Source organism: Dermochelys coriacea, chromosome 2, assembly GCF_009764565.3.
Source record: "Dermochelys coriacea isolate rDerCor1 chromosome 2, rDerCor1.pri.v4, whole genome shotgun sequence".
Classification (NCBI taxonomy): domain Eukaryota; kingdom Metazoa; phylum Chordata; order Testudines; family Dermochelyidae; genus Dermochelys; species Dermochelys coriacea.
The window spans coordinates 14,580,422-14,601,583 of NC_050069.1; the positions used below are offsets into that span (position 1 = coordinate 14,580,422).

At 42.0% G+C, this 21,162-nt stretch overlaps 1 protein-coding gene across 3 annotated transcripts in view; it reads right to left on the minus strand.

Annotated features, from left to right (window-relative positions):
- The window catches only part of KHDRBS3 (KH RNA binding domain containing, signal transduction associated 3), a 209,567-nt gene that overhangs the window by 72,200 nt on the left and 116,205 nt on the right, over positions 1-21,162 (minus strand). For all 3 annotated transcript variants that reach the window (XM_043507307.1, XM_043507306.1, XM_043507308.1), the window contains exon 6: positions 3,779-3,971. In XM_043507307.1, coding sequence (XP_043363242.1) covers positions 3,779-3,971 — 193 coding nt within the window. The remainder of the gene's footprint in view (positions 1-3,778; positions 3,972-21,162) is intronic.

A 21,162-nucleotide genomic window follows, 5' to 3' on the forward strand; every position in this document is an offset into this window, starting at 1 on the left:
ATGTGTAAGAATATAAACACTCTTCCTCAACCAGGTGGACATACTGTGTCAGGCATCCTAGTGTTTTACTGAAATCCAGTCATTGTTTGAACAGGAGAGCTCATCAGTGCAATGGCTGTGTTAGTAATCTATACCAAGAGAGAAATACCTTTGGTGGAAGACATACAGAATGTAGAGGTGACTCCGGTTCTGTGGTCACCTTGAGATCATTCAGTACCGAGAAAGTCTTTGGTACCAAGAAAGTCAGTGCCAGAAACATCTGCACAGTGGAGGTGATGTTGGAGTCCTAATCACTGAGGCTATTGGTAATGAGTACAATGGCACAGACATTAGTAATGAGGAGTTGGTAGTGGAAAAAATGCAAACCATAGCAGCAGCCAGTGCTGCAAGTACTCAGAGTTGCTGGTGCTGAGGTGTCAGAGGGAACCGATATGGGTTATGAACTATCCTTTCCCTGAAGGGCACGAGTTGATCTAGAAACTTGATGGATTTTATGTCTCATTTTAAGGTGATGTTTGTCTGTGTTCACCCTGGGAGTGATGCTCCTTCCTACCCCTTTCTGACAACAGGTAGGTGGAGGAGTTCTTGACCATTCTGGGCTCAGTAACAGGGGATTTCATTCTCTGAAAAATAAGTGTAGGAGCTCAGAGGAGACCCAGGGCCCACTACAGCACTTGTTTAAAGAAACTTGAGGGGGCTTAGCAGGAATTTTAGCCTGAGACTCTGAAGAGGCCCTCATCCAACACTCCAAAAAGAAAAGCTTGAGACTGGCTCCGCTGGCTTTGTGCCCTCTTGCAAAAGGAGTGGCCAAATGTACATTTATCAGGGATGTGTCCCTGGCCAAGTAAGAAGAGGCACTTAGAGTGCTCATCACTGAGTGGTATAGCAGCCTCACAAGAAAGATAAGTTTTCAATTCCAAGGATTTAGTCTCAGCCATATTGGTTAGATACTTGGTACCAGGGTTAACCCCAATTTAATTGGGGGGAGTGTCGTCTTTTACCAAAGTGATCAAGCTACGACAACTATTAATTAACTACACTAATTAACTAAAACGATAATAAAAAAGTAGCCTAACAACTAATTGCACAGCGTGCAGAATAAGCAGACACTGCAGGAGCTTCATCTCACTGCCACGGGTAGTAAGAAGGAACCAAGGGATGAGTGGACCTGCTCTGTTTTTTTATGCCCTATGGTGGGGCATCCAGGCCCCAGACATAGTCCCAGGAAACATTGCTGGTCAAAAGAATCTAATCTTACACATGGGGCATATGAACGCAGAAGCTGAAGCCATGTGGACAATCACTTAACGACAATGGAGTTAAGGTTAAGTATATAGCAGTAAATAAAGAGTAAAACATTACAGGGATTTTGTAATTATCTCAAAAAGAAACATTAGCAATTCAAAGTCGGGTGCAAAATGCACTGTTAAGGAACACCAATCTTTACTTCTATCTAACTAACTTCCTATCTACTAACACCAAGAGGGAAAAAAAATGATGCATCTTCAATTTAACCTAATATAGGACTACAAACACTAAAATGTACTAATCATAATTGCAACTTATTGCATGGTGTCACTACATGACGGAGTTAAGGCTGTTTGAGTGCCTTAACTGTGCATTTCTATTCCTTAATACGTTTTCATTTCTTTTAAGTTTATCCTTAATGTTGAAGTTCCTGGGTTTGTAAAGCGTGGTTTTGGCATAACAGAACAGTTCTCTAATGTTTTTACCCTGGAGCTACAGATATGTAATCAACTGTAACTTCATCATAGCACAGTTTATGTCTGGGAATATACTGTAATGTTAAAAATGAAACAGGCTCAATTGTATAAAACATGGTTTTAAATGGTGTTTCCATTCTAGCTCAAACATTTTCTGTTGTAAGACAAATGATATAGTACTGGAGAACCTTTCATTTAAAAGTTACTTTGTGTCTTATTCATTTTCTTTGTTATTGTTTTCTAAGAATTCTCTTTTAAAAGCTAGGTGTACCTCAATGTACTGACAACCCTACCAATTATTACCATACTACATGCAGCTACAGCTTTAGGCAATAGGTATATATTAATTAACAAACACCAATTTATTTTCTAACACATATTGCCATCAGCAATGAAGAGTATGCCTTGGGAATAGTTTGTGAGAACAGATTTAATGAGGAACATTTAAAAGACATTATAAATTACTGAATACTTTCATTGCTCACCTTGAGGCAATCAATCGTCAGTTAGGTATTATCAGGTATGGCAACAGGACATACTTTGTCATATGTGCTAACTAACTATATGAATCTATTAAGAATCCTTTTGGTTGATCACTCAATTGATCCTAAACCAGTGCCTATATTCAACTCTCTGTAACAGGCCTAAGAAAATTACAAGAAACTACAGATATATATTTAAGATTATGTGATATAAAGGAGGGGGTTTTTTTGGTGGGGGCGGAGGAAAAGGGGGGCAAGGGAGATATAGACTGAAGATCTAATTCATCAGATACGCTGTCTCTAGCAAAGGAAGACCATATGAGACTCCCATTACAGGGAGGTCCCTTGTGAGATATAAAACACACACATCCTCAGCCTTAGTAGGAACAGACCAGTCTTCAGACCTGAACTCAGATATCACCCAAAATATCATCATCAGAGTGCCAAAGCTTTCCATAAACAAACAAACCAACCAACAAACCCCTTGACTTATCTATCTGCAAATTTCTGTATTTTTATTTATACAGTTAATGGATTAATGAGCCATTTTTTCAACCCATTAGCTTTGTGTATTTAGTCAATATTAAGTTTCTTCTTTAACAGTTTTTGCCATGCAACTGTTGAGTACCACATTCAAAATAAAGGTTTCAGAGTAGCAGCCGTGTTAGTCTGTATTCGCAAAAAGAAGAAAAGGACCACTTGTGGCACCTTAGAGACTAACAAATTTATTTAAGCATAAGCTTTCATGAGAGCTGTAGCTCACAAAAGTTATGCTCAAATAAATTTGTTAGTCTCTAAGGTGCCACAAGTACTCCTTTTCTTTTTTTATTAAAAATAAAGTAATTTAGAATATGCCTGAAATCAAACATCTATATTTTATTTAAAATGTTTAATGCCTATACTCTTTAACAAATTAAAACATCATTTTCTCTTTGAACGTTTGAGACTTATAACTCCACTTTCAAGAGCCAGAATTCTTTTAAATCTCATATAAGGTTTTTATATTACATTTTCAGCATATGGAAGTTTTTCAACTGCTTAGACATAACACAATGCGATTCCTATAAATAAGGAAAAAGTAGTATATGGCTGACTGCATGGTTTTTAAACCACTTGCGTTGGAACCTATAATTTAACATTTTTCTTAAAGCTTATTCAAGTAGAACTTCATTAATTCATACTTACATCTAGACAACTGACCCATTACATAGTTTTGAGTGTTATAAATTAGTAAGAACAAGAAAAAAGCAGGGTAATTCATTAAAAGATTTATTTTATTCATTTGTCAACTGCAGGTTAGATTTATTTATATCTTAAGGTATGATAGTGAAGTGTAATAGAGTATTTTGTAAAGATACTAAAATTTAAGAATATGATATCCAGTACACTGTTAAATCTTTGTAAAAATGCTGAGACCACCAAATCTGGTGCAGATTTCAGGTGTGGGGTTCAGCAAAGTGCAGAATAAAGACTTTCTACTGAATTCTAAAATGATAGTCACAATCTTCTGTTACAAGAGTAATGAAGATTATGCTTGGTGGTGCCAACAGCTAGGCAAAAGGTTTCACTTACATATTCTCCATATGTCTCCTGTGCTGGAGGTGGTGGCAGAGGCCGGTAGCCTGCAGGTGGAGGTATTCCTCTTGCTCGGGGGGCTAGAAGTCCACGACCACGACTGACTGGACCTCTACTGGGAGGTACTCCCCTGGGAGCTGGTGCCCCTCTTGGTACACCTGCTGGTGGGGGTGGCACTCCTCCACGGCCCCTATGAACAAGATGATAATTGTATTAAATACCATATTCATACTCTTGGTTTTCCCTCTGCAAGTTTTCTCCCAGTAACTTCTCAATTTTGCTCCAGTTATCACTGCTACAGCTAGCTAAGAATGTTTAAAGGTTCTTTACAAAAAAGAGGCGATTTAGAGTTTGGCATTTGTATTTCACATTTTGATTCAGTTATGCTTAGTATGAGTAATACCAAAGGCACAAGTTGCACGTAGGTGATTTTTCACTAATGTCTTGTGAAAGTTTCTGCTGATAGTATATGTAGAAGCCTGCTAGTGAAATTATAGTAATCAGTCAATTGCACAACAAATTTAACTTGAGATGTGGAAATACCATTCCAAGAAATAAAGGATTATTATTGGTTACATCATGTCCCTTAGATCCATGAACAGAGAAATCAGACCCATCTCCCTTCAGACCCTGTAAAGATGTCTCTGCATGGTTCGTGGAACATGGTGAAAGGAGAGACTAGGTGGGTACAGCAATTGATTTTCTTCCCTTTCTGGCCCTATGGAAACTACATTAAAAGATATAGCATAGCTTGTACACTTGTGCTGTGGTGATAGCTACAGAAACACATTAAATTTGCAAAACACAGCCACTTACTTAGCAGTGCTTCAAGCAGAGAGCATATAAATGCCCTACTTCAAGAGCTTTATAAGATTCCCATATAAAATTCCAGGTGGAGTTCAAGGTGCTGGTTTTAACCTATAAGGCCTTTGGGGTACGAGGAGTGGTTATATTAGAGAATACACTTACCCACGTGTGGTTTATGGTAGCAGTAAGCTGTGTGCTGGTGTGTGAAGGAGCACAGTTATGTACTGCTTGGTGGCTTACCTTTTCATTTCCTTGCTTTTATCATTTAGTGTCTGGCATGTTTTTAATTGTTCAAGTGGAGTGAATGAGGGTGGGGAAAAGTTACCCAGAGCTTTGTCACAGAAGTGTAGCTGACACAGAAGCTGCACTTCTGTGGTAAATAAAACCTTCTCCATCCAACAGAAAAGCATAGTTGCTGAAGGTAAAGATGTTATGATTGTGCAGGATAAAACAATCAATAGGTGTGAAATATAGATAGCAAGTCAATTCTTCAGAAGTACTTATCCTACACACAAAGCTTTAGTCAAACCCCTTTTCTTGTTCTACAGAATTTATATTTGAGGATATGATGCCAGGGGGAAGGAGAGGAAAAACTTACATAAAAATCTATATGTCCCTTAAATGTAAAAAAAAAAAGATAGTGGTTAGCTTACAAATTATTACCTTCTTTGCTTAGCTTGTGTATTAAAATTGATGATGGATGACCTTTAAAATGCTAGCAGAAAGACCTAGACAAACAGCTTATTTCTTCCACAGAAAGGAAATGTGCACTTGGTATTCTGATTCACTTATCTACTGCCAACATCTTGTAATATATCTTGAGTAACATCAACAAAACTATATACTGCATTCTCTACCAGAAGTACGAAAGTAATTCATCCCAAAAGAAGTAGAGGAGCAAGAGTGACCCTTGCAATTACAACCTGGCTATTAGAGAGAATAGATTCTAGACAAGTCTGACTTGGGCAGAAATGTTTCGACTCATGTGATATGATATAAAATAATGAAGGTCAGGCTTGTCTTGTGGATAACGTATTGATGATCTGGGATCTGTACACACTTCCTGTGTAACCCTGATTAAACCACAGAACCGCTCTGCACCTTACTTTTCTTATCTGTACAATTGTTTTAACATTCCCTTACATCGCAGCTGAATATATTAATGTATGAAAAATTGTGGCACTGACTGAGAAAGTTAGAAGTGCAAAGTTTGATCATAATCAGAGTAGATACAGATGCAATTACTCATAATAATTAATCAAAATAGCTAAGGGCAAAATATTTTGAACAGTACAATGAACAGTATGATTAACTGGTGTGGTCTGCTGAGTACTTACTGGACACAAGCTGTTCGCTGAAGCTCCTACTTTATAGCTGCTTCTACAGGGTTTGCAGAAGCAGCAGTAAAGGAGAAACAGCAAACCTAGCACTTTCCACTAAGGGATGCAAAGAAAGGGAGAAGAGCTTGATGTCACCAAAAGGGTCAGTTCCAGGAGGTATCAGCAGATATAAACCAAGAGCCAGCTGCAGTGCCAGATCCAGAAATTTCCTTAATGACATACTTCAGCAGAGACAAGTACTCAGAGGTGCAAGAGACCAGGCAGATACATGCAGGGAAGTGGAGGAGGTGGATGTGGAGAGAAAACAAAACAAAACAAAACAGGATTCTTAGTTTACTTGCTCATCAATCTAAAAAGTTTATTAATTGACAAAATTCTACAATTGTTACAGAGCTGGCATGAGATCATGAATTCCCTCCCTTGGGCTTGCCTTCCTTTCCCCTCCTATAACACTCCTATAACACTCTCCCTGCTCACAGACTCAGAAATTTCTTCCCTGCTCTTCTCTAAACCTCTCCACTTACACCAGTGATCTTATCCCATCTGCCTCACACTCACTCCTCCCATCACTTTTCTCCTTAACCTCTCACTCTGCTCTTGTTCTTTCCCTTCACAATTACTCATTTACTTTTACTCATACTCAAAGTTTAAAAACCCCATTCTTGAACCTACTTGCCTCTCCAGTTTACCACTCTATCTCCCTTTCATGTCTAAGTTCATTGAACATGCTGTCTACAAACACTATCTGGAGTTCCTCTCCTCTCATTCAATCCTAGACCCTCTTCAATCTGGCTTTTGCCCCTTGCATTCAACCGAAACAGCTCTCAGCAAAGTTTCTAATGACCCTTTCCTAGCCAGAAAAGACTCAGTATCCTTATCTTATCCATCCTTATCTTTCTTGACCTGTCAGCCACATTCCATTCAGCTGACCATGTTCTTGAAATTTTGTCCTTTCTTGGGTTCTGTGACTCTGGACTCTCCTGGTTCTGCTTTTACCTCTCTAATCTCTCCTTCATAGAATCATAGAAATGTGACCTAGAGAAGTCATCAAGTTCAGCCCCCTGCACTGTGGCAGGAACAAGTAAGCCTAGACCATCCCTTTCAGGTGTTCGTTCAACTTGTTTTTAAAAGCTTAAAATGATAGGGAAGCCTATTCCAGAACTTAACTACTCTTATAGTTAGAAAGTGTTTCCCAATCCCTAACCTAAATCTCCCTTGCTGCAGATCAAGCACATTACTTCTTGTCCTACCTTCAGTGGACATGGAAACAATTGATCACTATCCTCTTTATAACAGACTGTAAAAGATATTGGAAGACTTAACAGGTTGCTTCTCTGTCTCCTTAAGACTAAACATGCACAGTTTTTTCAACCTTTCCTTACAGGTCAGGTTTTCTAAACCTTTTATCATTTTTGTTGCTCTCCTCTAGACTCTTGCCAATGTGTCCACATCCTTTCTAAATTGTGGTGCCCAAAAAAAGAACACAGTACTCCAGCTGAGGCCTCACCAGTGCTGAGCAGAGTGGGACAATTACATCCTGCTGCTTACATACAACACTCCTGTTAATACACCCCCCCAGAATCATACTAGCTCTTTTTTGACAGCTGCATCACATTGGAGACTCATATTCAGTTTGTGGTCACTATAACCCCCAGACCTTTGTCAGCAGTACTACTACCTAGCCAGTTATTCCCCATTTTGTAGCTGTGCATTTGATTTTTCCTTCCTAAGTGAAGCACTCTGCGCTTGTATTTATTGAATTTCATCTTGTCGGATTCAGACCAACTCTCCAATTTGTCAAAGTCATTTTGAATTTCAAACCAGTCCTCCAAAGTGCTTGCAACCCCTCTCAGCTTGGTGTCATCTACAAATTTTATAAGCGTACTCTCTATTCCATAATCCAAGTAATTAATGAAAATATTAAATAGTATGGACCCAGAACCGACCCCTGTGGGACCCCACTAGATATGTCCTCCCAATTTGACAGCGAATAATTAATAATTCCTCTTTGAGTACTGTCTTTCAACCACTGCTGCACCCACCTTGCAATAATTTCAACTAAACCACATTTCCCTAGTTTGCTTATTAGAATGTCATGCAGTGCTGTGCAAAAGCCTTACTAAAATCAAGGTATATCACATCTATTGCATCCACCCTATCGACTAGGTCAGTAATCCTATCAAAGGAAATTAAGTTGATGTGGCATGATTTGTTCTTGACAAATCCATGATGATTCCTTATAACCTTATTACCCTCCCAGTGCTTACAAACAGATTGTTTAATAATTTGCTCCAGTATCTTTCCAGATATTGAAGTTAGGCTGACTGGTCTATAAATCCCCAGATCTTCTTTGTTCCTCTTCTTAAAGATACAGTAGAACCTCAGAGTTACGGACACCTCAGGAATGGGGGTTGTCCGTAACTCTGAAAAAAAAAGTGCAGTTCCGGCTCCAGATACAGCAGATGACACTCCAGGCCAGGATTCATCAGCAGCTGAGCACCCTACTCAGCCCCAGCATGAGTTTGCAAGCTGATTCCCCTTCGGGCAGGGTGTGCGTGTGCGTTTGCATTTTTCCCCTCCTGGCGGGGGTGAAGGGGTGAAAGCTCCAGCTGCTTTGGACTGGCAGCCCCAGCTGGACCACATAGCTTGAAGAAACTCCAATTACAGGTAAGTAACCTCCTCGTATTATTTGAGTGATGTATTACACTGAAGGTGATTAACAAGCAGTACCTCAGTCGGAAGAGGGTGCGAGGATGAAGATGCAATTGGTGAGCAGAGGACACTTCCGCCGAAGGAGGCATCCACTACTGAGTCTTAATGCATAGCAAAGGTATGTCCTGAACTCTATGTGGCCACTCTACATATGTCCCAGAGTGGTCCAAGCCTGGGCTCTCGTAGAATGGGTCCACACCCAGAGGGTGAAGGCAATCCCAATAACTGATGGAGTGTAAAATGCACCCTGAAATCCACTTGGAGATTCTCTATGTGAAGGTTGCCTGACCTATAACTCTTTCAGCTATTACAACAAACAGTCGAGGAGATTTCCTGATCAGTCTTGTCCTCTGCAGGTAGAAGGACAAGGCCTGATGGACACTGAGGGAGCAGAGTCGTCATTCGTATTCTGAGGCACATGGCTTCGGAAAGAAAGCAGGTAAGTGAATGGGCTGATTGAGATGATACTGGGAGACAACCTTTGGCAGAAATTTCAGATGCAGGTGCAAGGAGACCATCTTTATGAAAAGTGATGAAAGAAGGGTCCGCCATCATGGCCCCAAGGTCACTTACCCTCCTCTCCAAACTGACCACCACGAGGAAGGTGACTTTCATTGAAAAAAGGAACCAAGAGCAGAGTCAAGCTTGAATGGTGGATTTTATTAATACTGAGAGAAATAGGTAGAGGTCTCACTGGGGAGCAATGGGTTGAATGGGTGAAAAGTTTTGATAAGGCTTTTCCAAAACCTAGCAATTGGTGTATGTGTAAATATAGAATGTCCTTCTGGGGGGGAGGGGGAGAACGTGGAAGGTGCTAATTATTGCCAGGTGCACCTTAAGAGAGTATAGAATGAGGCCCGATGTCTTCAAAGACAGGAGGCAGTCTTAAAGAAGAGGAATCTCCAATTGCTTCTGGAGAAAACCGCTTTTGCTAGACCCAGGAGACCAAGTTTTTCCACTTGGCCCAGTAGGAACACCTAGTGGACTCTTTCCTGCTGCTCAAGAGATTGTTTTGTACTTCTGAACAACATGCCTGTTCTAGAGAAGATGCCCATGCAAATACCATGCTCTGAGGTGAAGCCTCTGGGCATTGGGATATCTGATCCTGCCATTGTGTTGCATCAGTAGCTTGGGGAAAGTAGGGATGAGAATTAGGGGACGGATGGACACATGGAGGAGGTTGGGAAACTAGAACTTTCAGGGCCAGCAGGAGGCAATCAGGATGACTGTTGCTCTGTCTAGTCTGATCTTGTGGAGTACTCATGGCAGGAATGGAAGAGGAGGAAAGATGTAGTTGACCTGTTCCAACCAGAGGAGTATGAGGGCATCACCCTGAAAGTGGGGACCAATACCCACCCTGGAGCAGTTTGTGCTGCATTTATAGTTGACGGGGGAGGCAAAGAGGTCTCTGATCAGAGTCCCCCATTGGTTGAAGATGTCGCACACTATGGCATCATGGAGTTCCCACTCGTGGTGGATCACTAACCGTCTGCTGAACAAGGCTGTGATCATGTTCTGAGTCCCTGGGAGATAGGCCATAGATAAGATCTATGATTTCCTGCAGAGTCTGGAACCCGTCCATTGGAAGGTAAGCTCGTACTGTAACTCAGTTGATGGAGGCCCCTACAATTGTATGGTGTCCGAAGTTGATTTTTCAACACTGATGCAGACTCCGAGGGAGGAAAGAAATCCAAGAAACAGAGGATGAAAGCAGAGCTTCATCTCTGAATCTTGCCATAGAAGACAGTCATTAAAGTAGGGGAATACAAAAGGACCCCATAACACCTGAGGTAGACCACCATGATAGAGAAAATGTTGAAGACCCTGGGAGCAGTGGTGAATCCAAATGGCAAGACCCTGTACTGAAAATGCTGTGGTCCAACTGTGAACCTCAGAGGAACCATCTGTGCGCTGGATGAATGTTGTCAGGGTTCCCTCCCCACTCTGAACTCTAGGGTACCGATATGGGGATCCACAAGAAAAATCCCCTAAGCTTATTTTTACCAGCTTAGGTTAAAAACTTTCCCAAGGTACAAATTTTGCTTTGTTTTTGAACAGTATGCTGCCACCACCAAGTGATTTAGACAAAGAACAGGGAAAGGATCACTTAGAGTTCCTATTTCCCCAAAATATCCCACCAAGCCCTTAAATCCCCTTTCCTGGGTAGGGTTGAGAATAAACAAGATGAGAACAAACCAGCCTTGGATTTTTAAGACCCAAAAAACCCAATCAGATTCTTAAAAAACAGAACTTTATTAGAAGAACAAAAAAAGATGAGAACAACTCTAAGATCAGAATGGAAGATAATCTCACAGGCAGTCAGATTCAAAACCTAGAGACTCCCTCTAGGCAAAACCTTAAGTTACAAAAAGACACAAAAACAGGAATACACATTTCCTCAAGCACAGCGAATTTCACAAGCCAAAACAAAGAAAATCTAACACATGTTCTAGCTAGATTACTTACTAACTTTACAGGAGTTGGAAGGCTTGCATCCTTGATCTGTTCCAGGCAAAGATACATCACAGACAAAGGCCTTCCCCCCCGCCCCAGATTTGGAAGTATCTTGTCCCCTCATTGGTCATTTTTGGTCAGGTGCCAGTGAAGTTACCTTGGCTTCTTAACCCTTTCCAGATGAAAGGATTTTGCCTCTGGCCAGGAGGGATTTTACAGCACTGTATACAGAAAGGTGGTTACCCTTGCCTTTATATTTAGGACAAATGTCTATGTTAAAATAAACATCCTGCAAATTGAGAGCCGTAAACCACATGCCTTCTTCTAATGATAGGATGATTGTTGCTAATGTGACCAGACAAAACTTGGGTTTGCAAATGAAGTGATTGAGATGGTGGAGGTACAGAGTTGGTCTCCATTTTTTTGTTTTTGGTATCAGGAAGTAAGTGGAATAGAAATCTGTCCCTTGATATTCCAGAGGAACTCACTCTAATATTCCTCTCTGTAGTAAGTAGTCCATCTCTAGGGTGAGGATGATGTTGTAAGAGTGGTCTCTGAGGAGGGATTGGGGGGTAGGGTGGGGCTGTGCATAAGATATTGTGATGAACTTGATGTATAGCCAGAGTGGATGACATTTAGTAACCACTTGTCCATTATTGCATTCCAAGCTGGTTAAAAAAAGAGTGCTAGATGACCCCTGAAGGGTGTGGGTTTGTTGGTGGCTACAGGCAAGGTGGTTGACAGCTCTCTCGGGTTCCTCAAATCTCTTGTGTGGGGGTTGTATCTGGGAGGAGGAAGATTGCGAGGTCAGACCCCAAGGACAAGATTTTTGAGTCTTTCAATGCTTCCATGGTGGCTTGTAAGGCCTCTGATGGAAAAACTGGGAAGTCCTGTAACGTTGTGTGGGTGGTGGAACAAAGTGACGCTATCGAATCATTGAGGGTGCAGAGGTAGTCATCCATTTTCTGGTTGAAATGATGGGATTCGGTGAAAGGGAGGGCATTGATGTTATTTTTTACCTCCCTGGGAAAACCACAGGAATGGAGCCACAACTCCCTCCTCATCACTATGCCAGTGACCATAGAGCATGATGAAGTATCTGTTGCATCCACCACGGATTGAAGCCATGTTCTTGCTATTAGCTTCCCCTCCTCTATTATTACTTGGAAGAGCGCCTGGTTTTGTTGTGGTAGTTTTTGCAAAGTCCTCCAATTTGCTGTGATTCAGGAAATTATATTTGGCAAGCAATGCCTGATAATCCGAGATACTGAATTGAAGGTTGGGTCCCAAGAGGTCCATCGGATTGCCTTCCCTGTTGGATGAGATAAAGTATGGGTGCTGCTGTCTGGCCTGTTCCGTGCCTGCCTAGACCACAAGTCCTGGGGCCCGTTTTGTTCAATATCTTCATAAATGATCTGGAGGATGGTGTGGATTGCACTCTCAGCAAATTTGCGGATGATACTAAACTGGGAGGAGTGGTAGATACGCTGGAGGGGAGGGATAGGATACAGAAGGACCTAGACAAATTGGAGGATTGGGCCAAAAGAAATCTAATGAGGTTCAATAAGGATAAGTGCAGGGTCCTGCACTTAGGATGGAAGAATCCAATGCACCGCTACAGACTAGGGACCGAATGGCTCGGCAGCAGTTCTGCGGAAAAGGACCTAGGGGTGACAGTGGACGAGAAGCTGGATATGAGTCAGCAGTGTGCCCTTGTTGCCAAGAAGGCCAATGGCATTTTGGGATGTATAAGTAGGGGCATAGCGAGCAGATCGAGGGACGTGATCGTTCCCCTCTATTCGACACTGGTGAGGCCTCATCTGGAGTACTGTGTCCAGTTTTGGGCCCCACACTACAAGAAGGATGTGGATAAATTGGAAAGAGTACAGCGAAGGGCAACAAAAATGATTAGGGGTCTAGAGCACATGACTTATGAGGAGAGGCTGAGGGAGCTGGGATTGTTTAGTCTGCAGAAGAGAAGAATGAGGGGGGATTTGATAGCTGCTTTCAACTACCTGAAAGGGGGTTTCAAAGAGGATGGCTCTAGACTGTTCTCAATGGTAGCAGATGACAGAACGAGGAGTAATGGTCTCAAGTTGCAATGGGGGAGGTTTAGATTGGATATTAGGAAAAACTTTTTCACTAAGAGGGTGGTGAAACACTGGAATGCGTTACCTAGGGAGGTGGTAGAATCTCCTTCCTTAGAGGTTTTTAAGGTCAGGCTTGACAAAGCCCTGGCTAGGATGATTTAACTGGGACTTGGTCCTGCTTTGAGCAGGGGGTTGGACTAGATGACCTTCTGGGGTCCCTTCCAACCCTGATATTCTATGATTCTATGATTCTAAGTGAATTAGTTGGGAGGGAGAGTGAGAAAAACCTCAACCCCCTGGGCTGGTACATTGTAGCATTTCTCTGTCCTCTTGGGTGTAGGTGTACATGTGGCCAGCATATGCCAAACCATTCTAACTGGCTCAAGCATGGCATCAATGATTGGTAGAGCAACTTTACCTGACATGGATGAGTGAAGTATTTCCAGCAGCTTATGCTGAGCGTCTTGGATCTCTTCCAAGGGAATGTCCATCTCTCCCACCATTCTGTGCAGAAGATCCTGGAATTGGCGGTAGTCATCAAAAGATGCTGAAGCCACTGTCGCATCACATGAGGAGAATGGGAATCTCTTCTGCTCCAGCAATACTGTGTGAACCGGACTGAGCAGCTCCTCTTGTGCCATCGGTTCCAAGTGTCTACTCAAAGGCACCCAAGATGGTGAAATAGACAATATTTCACTGATGGAATGGACAGGTTCTGAGGGTGGGTATTGGGGTCAGGATCCCCAATAGGCCCAGCATGACAGAATCTGGAGGATGTTGTGGGCCCCACGGTGCAGGAAATGAGTGACTCCATGGTGTCTAGAGAGGAGGATGGTGGGGTCCATAGTGGTGGTACCGCTGGTGCTGGACTTGGATCCATAGTGGGAGGCGCACTCCTGGCTGCTTCAGGCAGATGTATGGGGGTCTGAATGAGGTCTCATGGCAACTTCCATGAGGTGCTTCCAGAGGTGGTTGAGAGCCCGACCTTCTTGGATATGGTTGAGGAAGGACTGGAAGATACTGCACGTGGATGAAATATGGACTTCTCCCAAACAGTAGAGGCAGTGTTGATGTTTGCGCTGACCAACAAGGAACATGGGCAGAAGATGCAGATTTTAAAGCCTGGGGTCTTTGGCATTGTCCAATACCCATATGTGGGTACAGGTGTGTGTGTGTGTGTGTGTGTGTGTGTGTGTGAGAGTGAGAGTGAGAGTGATGGGGTATTTATGTGGAAACAAATCCCCCCAGAGTAGCCCCAATTCTACTCCTTAATCTAGTAAACAACCAAAACTATAAAAATGTAAAAACAGTAAAATACTCTAAACTATGTACAACTCTATATTGTTAATAAGTGCATCACACACAAAAGGACACTAATAGTTCTAACCTGGACCATGAGGCAGCGAGAAGAAACTGGAGACATGGCCAGTATGTCCCACCCTTTGTCACTTTGGATGAAACCATGAAGTGAACCAAGGGCGTATGCACGGATCAACAGTCACTACTACTTTCAAAATCTCCAGTTCTGGGCACATGTGTAAACCCTCAGTGGCATACAATAAGGACCATCATGTGAAGAAGAACATGTTCTTATATAAAACCATATAAGCTGGATACAGGATTGTCATTTAACACTCATCACGCTGCATCATATGTGAAAGTGTGACAAACAGAAAGAAACTAGCATCTTCTTTATTATCTTAATTGAAAAGAAACCTTTTCTGGGAAGCATTTTTGCAGGAACCTTATTCTTTACATATTATTGTTTCTTGATTATATTTCCTATTTTGTTTTACGGATTTGAAGGGTGATAAAAAAATGGGGAAAAGTATTACTTTCAAAATTGTGTTGAAGGTCACAGACTAGTTCTACTCGTTTATACAATTCAGTAACTTTTTAAACTGACATCATCATTAAACATATTAAGGAGGAAGAGTTGGATTTTTTGTACAAAATATTGAAAGGCAGCTACAGCACAGATTCTAAGTAGTATTCAAAGTACCATTAATTATATGAACAATAGAAAGCAAAAAGATCCTTTATCGGATACAGATACAAAAAGAAGGAATAGTACTATATAAAGACTTATTTTTAATACTTATTACTTCCCGCCCCACCCCACCCCCCAATTTTTGTATGAAGAGTATTTCGAACACTTGGAAAGACATTCTGAGCAAATCTAGTTTCTCTCTCAGCACCATGTTATACAGTTTACTAGGGTCAGAGATAAAATAAAATTAGGTCCATCCCAGTCTACGTTTCATCAGCTGAAAAGAGTATGTTCGTTGCCAAGCAGCAGCAGCAAAAAAGGGGAAAGATGCAGTTTTATTTTGTTCCAATTCTTCTCAGCTTCTTTATGCACTAGAGGATAAACTGATTTGTCTGAAGTATTTGCTTCTCACAAATGAGATTTTTCAATGCATTTAAGATTACCTTCACCTTTTCCTTCTTTTTTATTTAGTCTCCTGGAGGAATTTAACCCTTTTCTAATTGGGGCAGATAGCTTTGGGAACTACTCTGATTTTCTTGAAACACTATTTGATAGGATCAATTCCAGATGTATATTGCCCTTCCTTTTTCAAATCTGCACTGGCTCTTTTTAGAAACTGTTCTCGGCAAGAATCTGCCACCAGGAACATATTGGCCTGGATAAAGAATACTCTACCCATACAATGAGAGAAATGAAATGAATAGATCCAACTTAAACATCCCCTTCTGTTTCAACTGGCTGCAATAGATGCCAACTGTATATTTAGAAGGGAAAGTCCTAATTTTTACAATTTACTTATTCTGTACCGCAAAAAAATCCATGTATTCCAATGAATTAAAAGTGTACCCTATTTACCCCCTCCAAATATTCCTATTAATAGTTCTCAATTGTTGACACCTACGACTATTACTATATACTTCCAGGCCTAAACTGTTGTGCATTATTGAACTGTGCTGTTAAACCATTATAGATTAAATTTATAACTGAGATCTCAGTACAGCATCTCCTGATATCACAAGATGCTATTTTCATGAGAAATAATAGCACAGATACACTAATATAACCATTGAAATCCCATTATGTGAATAAAATATGGACAGCCATTGTTAAACTATTGCCAGCTGCCATGCCATTATTACAAATAGCTTTAAGCCAGAAGTTTTGTCAACGTGTTCTATTTAATATTATGAATTAGATTCATAATAGTCAAACCTTGCTTAATTAATTTAAAGAGGCATATCCACTCCAAAGCACCAAGAGGAATAAATCCTTCCCTGCATAATTTCTAATGCATGTCAGTTAAAATGAGTGTAAGATTATCTGGCACACAGGGGCTCTTCCAATAGTTCCTTATCCAATTAAAAACACCGAGTTCAAAATATCCAATCCTATCAAGCCATTCTACCTTGCCCACATTCTGGAATCACTGCCACTTTTGCAGTTCCTAGCTGAAAAATCCATATGTCTTACATGTTCATGTTACAAAGGTGTTCACACCCGATACATGGAAATGGTAAATGCTCGATGTCTTGACGTCTTTAAATAGATGCTTTTCTGGAAAAAGATATGCTTTAGTTAAACAAAATATTAGGTTCAATACAGGGGTAACTGGGTAAAATGTAATGGTCTGGGATTTACAGAAGGTCAGACTACATGATCTAATGATCTATTCAGATATCATACTCTGTGATCTATATGTAGAGTCCTCCCAGAGCCCTGGATATCTCTAATTTATCATCTTCAAGAAGCACAGCCCATTCTTCAGATGTTGTTTTCAACTGTGCTCTCAGGTTTCAAAAAGAAACAGCCACCTTACTGTTAGCCAAAACTTCTGGGGCCACAGCCTACCAGAAGGCCTCTGAAGAAAGGGAGCCTTACCACACTTGGGGGACAATTCATTTGAGTTCCTTTTTTGTGTTTGTTGACAACCCTGGAAGGGGTGAATTGTCTCAGGCTCAGACAATGGGCTGAGCCCTTTACACCTGGAATACCCAGATGTCAGAGACCAGAGGCCAAGTGAAGATAAAGGCCTGGGCTGGTCCCTAGGGCCAATACGCGCAAGAAATCTGGTGACAAAACTCCTTAGACATTTTGTGCTTAACCAAACCAAGAAAAGGAGATTAACCCCTCTTTCTGAAACAATCTAGTTGATCAGACTTATTCAATCATTTTCAGGTAAAATTTAAGGGCTCGGACAAGCTGAGATGAATACGGGATCATTTCTTTGCCACATTTTCGGTTGAAGCAGGAAAAAGACTGGTATACTACTTGATTAATGTGAAGGCTAGAATTTTTCTTTGGAACAAACTTTGAAGTCCCATCTACATCAAAGAAGCAAAAGAATGCAGAAGTCTTTTTTTTTTTTTTCTGTTTCCAAATCACTTAAGTGACTGATGTTCTTGGCATTAAAATACTTCAGCAAGGTGTCCTCAGAATCAATCTGATTTAAAGAAGATGAAAACATTTCCCCTTCTTCAGAAATCTCAGAGGGATGTACTTTCTGATCTACTGGGCAGGAAAACCAAATCAAATTTCTTATCATGACAGTGGAATTCTTTGTTTGGTGTTTGACAGCACTTTCTCTTAATGAGCTGTGTATTTCACTTAGGTTCTTCTACTGTATCCATCACTGTGACTTTTTCAGATTCATAGAATTTAATGCCGAAGAGACCGTTAGATCAGGGTTTCTCAAACCTGATCACCTACTACAACCTCCTGTGTATCATATGTAAGGCTACGTTTTAGTCATAGGTATTTTTAGTAAAAGTCATGGACAGATCATGGGCAGTACACAAAAATTCATGGCCCATGACTTGTACTATACACCCTTAACTAAAACTTGGGCCGGAGGGCCACGGATGCTCTGGAGAGGCGGCTCATGTACTAGAGGGGTGGCCCAGGATCCCCGCTCGTGCTGGGGGGGAGGAGGATTGGCAGGGCTGGCAGGCTCCCCACCCGGCTCTGCATGGCTCTCTAGAAGCGTCCGGCATATCCCTGCAGCTCATACGGGGAGGAAAGGTCAGGGGGCTCTGCACATTGCCCCCACCATGAGCACTAGCTTCACAGCTCCCATTGGCCACAAATCACAGCCAATAGGAGCTGCGGGGGCAGCCCTAGACCCTCCACCTAGGAGCTGCAGAGACAATGTCAGCCACATCTGTGACTTTCGTGACCTCCGTGACTGGCATGCAGCCTTAATCATAGGCCATTATGTTTCACTCGGCTATACCAATATTGAGTCCAATAACTGCTGTTTGACTAAAGTAGATCTTAGAACTTCCAGAAAGGCATCCAGTCTTGATTCAAAGACATCAAGAGATGGAGAATTTACCATTTCCCCTGTTAGTTTGTTCCAATGATTTATCAACCGCACTGATAAAAATACGAGCCTAATTTCCAATTTGAATTTGTCTGGCTTATTACCACTTTCTTTGCTACATTAAAGAGCCTTTTAGGACCCTGTATTTTCTTCCCATAAAGGTACTTATACACTGTAACCAAGTCACCTCTCAACCTTCTTTTTCATAGCTAAACAGATTGAGCTCTTTAAGTCTCTCATTGTTAGGCCATTTCTCCAACCCTCAAATCATTTTGGGCACCCTCACCAATTTTTCAACATCTGTATTAAACCCCAACTGTACAGAACATTCCAGTATTGTCCCACCAATACCGTACACCAGTGGTTCTCAACCTATTTACTACTGTGGGACGCATATGCAGTTCTCTATATGTTACGTGGGCTGCATCCACACAATATTTATACAACCCTGCCTGCTGTGGCTGGCCAGTCGGGCACATCCCTCGATACCTGTGCCCAGACAGTCAGGGCAGAGATGATCCCACCAACTGAGTCATGAGAAGCCACCCACAAACAAATTTATCCCCCACATCAGCTCTCCACCCTGCGACAGGACTTATAGGGCTGCCTCCTGCTCTGGCTGTGAGTTCTGGAGCTGGACATGGCCAGCAGGGGACAGGCTGGTGGGCGCTGTCTGTTGCAGGCAGTCCAGAGCACACTGCAGCCTGGTCATCCCCCCCAGAGGTTACATGTAGCTGTTGCTAGAGTGTGCGTATGGGGGAGAAAACACGTACCTCTTCCCCACTTCTCCAGATGCCTCTGGCGCAGACAACCAGAAGCGACGAGGCAGCATTCCCACAGCGATGGCACTCAGTCATCCTCTTTTCTCCCCTCTACCCCATCCCCCTACTCCTTTTCTTCTCCCCACTGTCCTCTGCCCCACCCCATCCCCTTTCCTCTCCACACTGTCTCCTGCCTCCTCCCCCCATCCCCTTCTCTTCCCCCACCTATCCCATCCCTCATCCTTCCCCACTGCCTCTCCCTGCCCCACACAGGCACGTATCATTGTACAGAAACAGGACCCAGCACGCATAGACAAGGATGACAATGGGTACTAGGACCCAGAAGTCAGCATCCCGGAGCTGCCAGCTCAGTGGAGGGAAGGCACTGAGTAATCTGGCATAGGTTGGGAAGGACAGAACCTCCCTCCCCCGTGACAGGGTGAGCAGAGCAAGCCCTGCTAAGAGCTCACAGAAATTGGGGGTGGGGAGCAATGCCCCCCAAAACTACACCCATGGCCGGTGTGGACTGATGACTGAGCGCCTCCCCCCACCCTGGCAACCCTACAGTGTGTCACTGCAGTGTGGGAGCTCCTCCCCCACCATAGCAAGCTGCTTCACCTTCCCTCCTGGAAGGGAGTACTCCAGCAGGGCTCCATGGTGCCATCTCCCCCCTCTCCACTCCTGCCAGGACCCAGAAGCAGCAACCTTTTAAAAAAAAAAAAAGAAGAAGCACACAGCTGAGTTACAGCTGTGTGCTAACTTGGCCGCAAGCAACCCGCAGGCCACGTGTTGAGAACCACTGCCCTTCACAGAAGTAAAATCACCTCCTTATTCCTACTCACTACTTCCATGTTTATACATCCAAGAATCATATTATCCTTCTTTCCCCACAGCTTATGTTGAATTGCTTGTCCATTAGGACCCCAAAATCCTTTTTAAAGTCACTGCTTTTCAGGATACAGACATTCCATTTTGTAGCTATGGCCTGAATTCCATGTTCCTAGATGTATTACTTTGTACGTACCTGTATTAAAATGCATTTAGTTTGCTTGGTAAAACTGTGGGCCATTCAATCTAGATCACACTCTATCATCATTTACCACTCTACTAACAGGTCTATAGTTATCTGAGTCATCCAACCTGCCCTTTTTGAATATAGGCACAACATTAGCACTCTTCCAGTCTTCTGAAAATTTCCAGCATTCCAAGATTCATTGAAAATTAACTTCAGGAGGCCAGAAATTCTCAGCAAACTCTTTTAGGACTTTTGGATGCAAGTTATGTGAGGCTGCTGCTGAGGACTTAAAAATATTTAATATGCTCTTACTAATGGACCAGAAAATATTTCATCTTCCTCACATAAGTACATCATCCTGCTTATTGCCAAAAAGATACCAGAAATATTTATTGATCATCTGTCTTTTCTGCAATATTCAAAATTTTACCACTCCCATCGAGTAATGGGCCTATGATATGCCTGGGATTTCTTTTGTCCTAATATAGTTTTTTTAAAACCAACAAACCAACCCATATTGCCCTTAGCCCTGCTAGTCATGGATTTTTCCCTTTTGTCTTTAGCTTCCCTTATCAGTTTTCTACATTTTATAACTTCCATTTTATTGCTCTATTTCTCTCCCCCCCCAAGTTTTATATTTGGGGTTTTTTTTATTTCTAATCGCTGACTTTGTTTCACTACTGAAACATGATGGGCTTTTAGCTAACTTTGTCCTCTTTCTTGGTGGCTTTTGGCCATCCAATTAACTCTTCTTAAAGAGCTCCCATTTTTCATTCACATTTTTGTCTGCGCTTTCCCTTCCAATCAATTTTGCTCATAGATTTTCTTAGCTTTGATATTTCAGTGCTGTTAAGAATAAAGAAAGACTAATGTCGGTCATTTAAGTTTCCCTC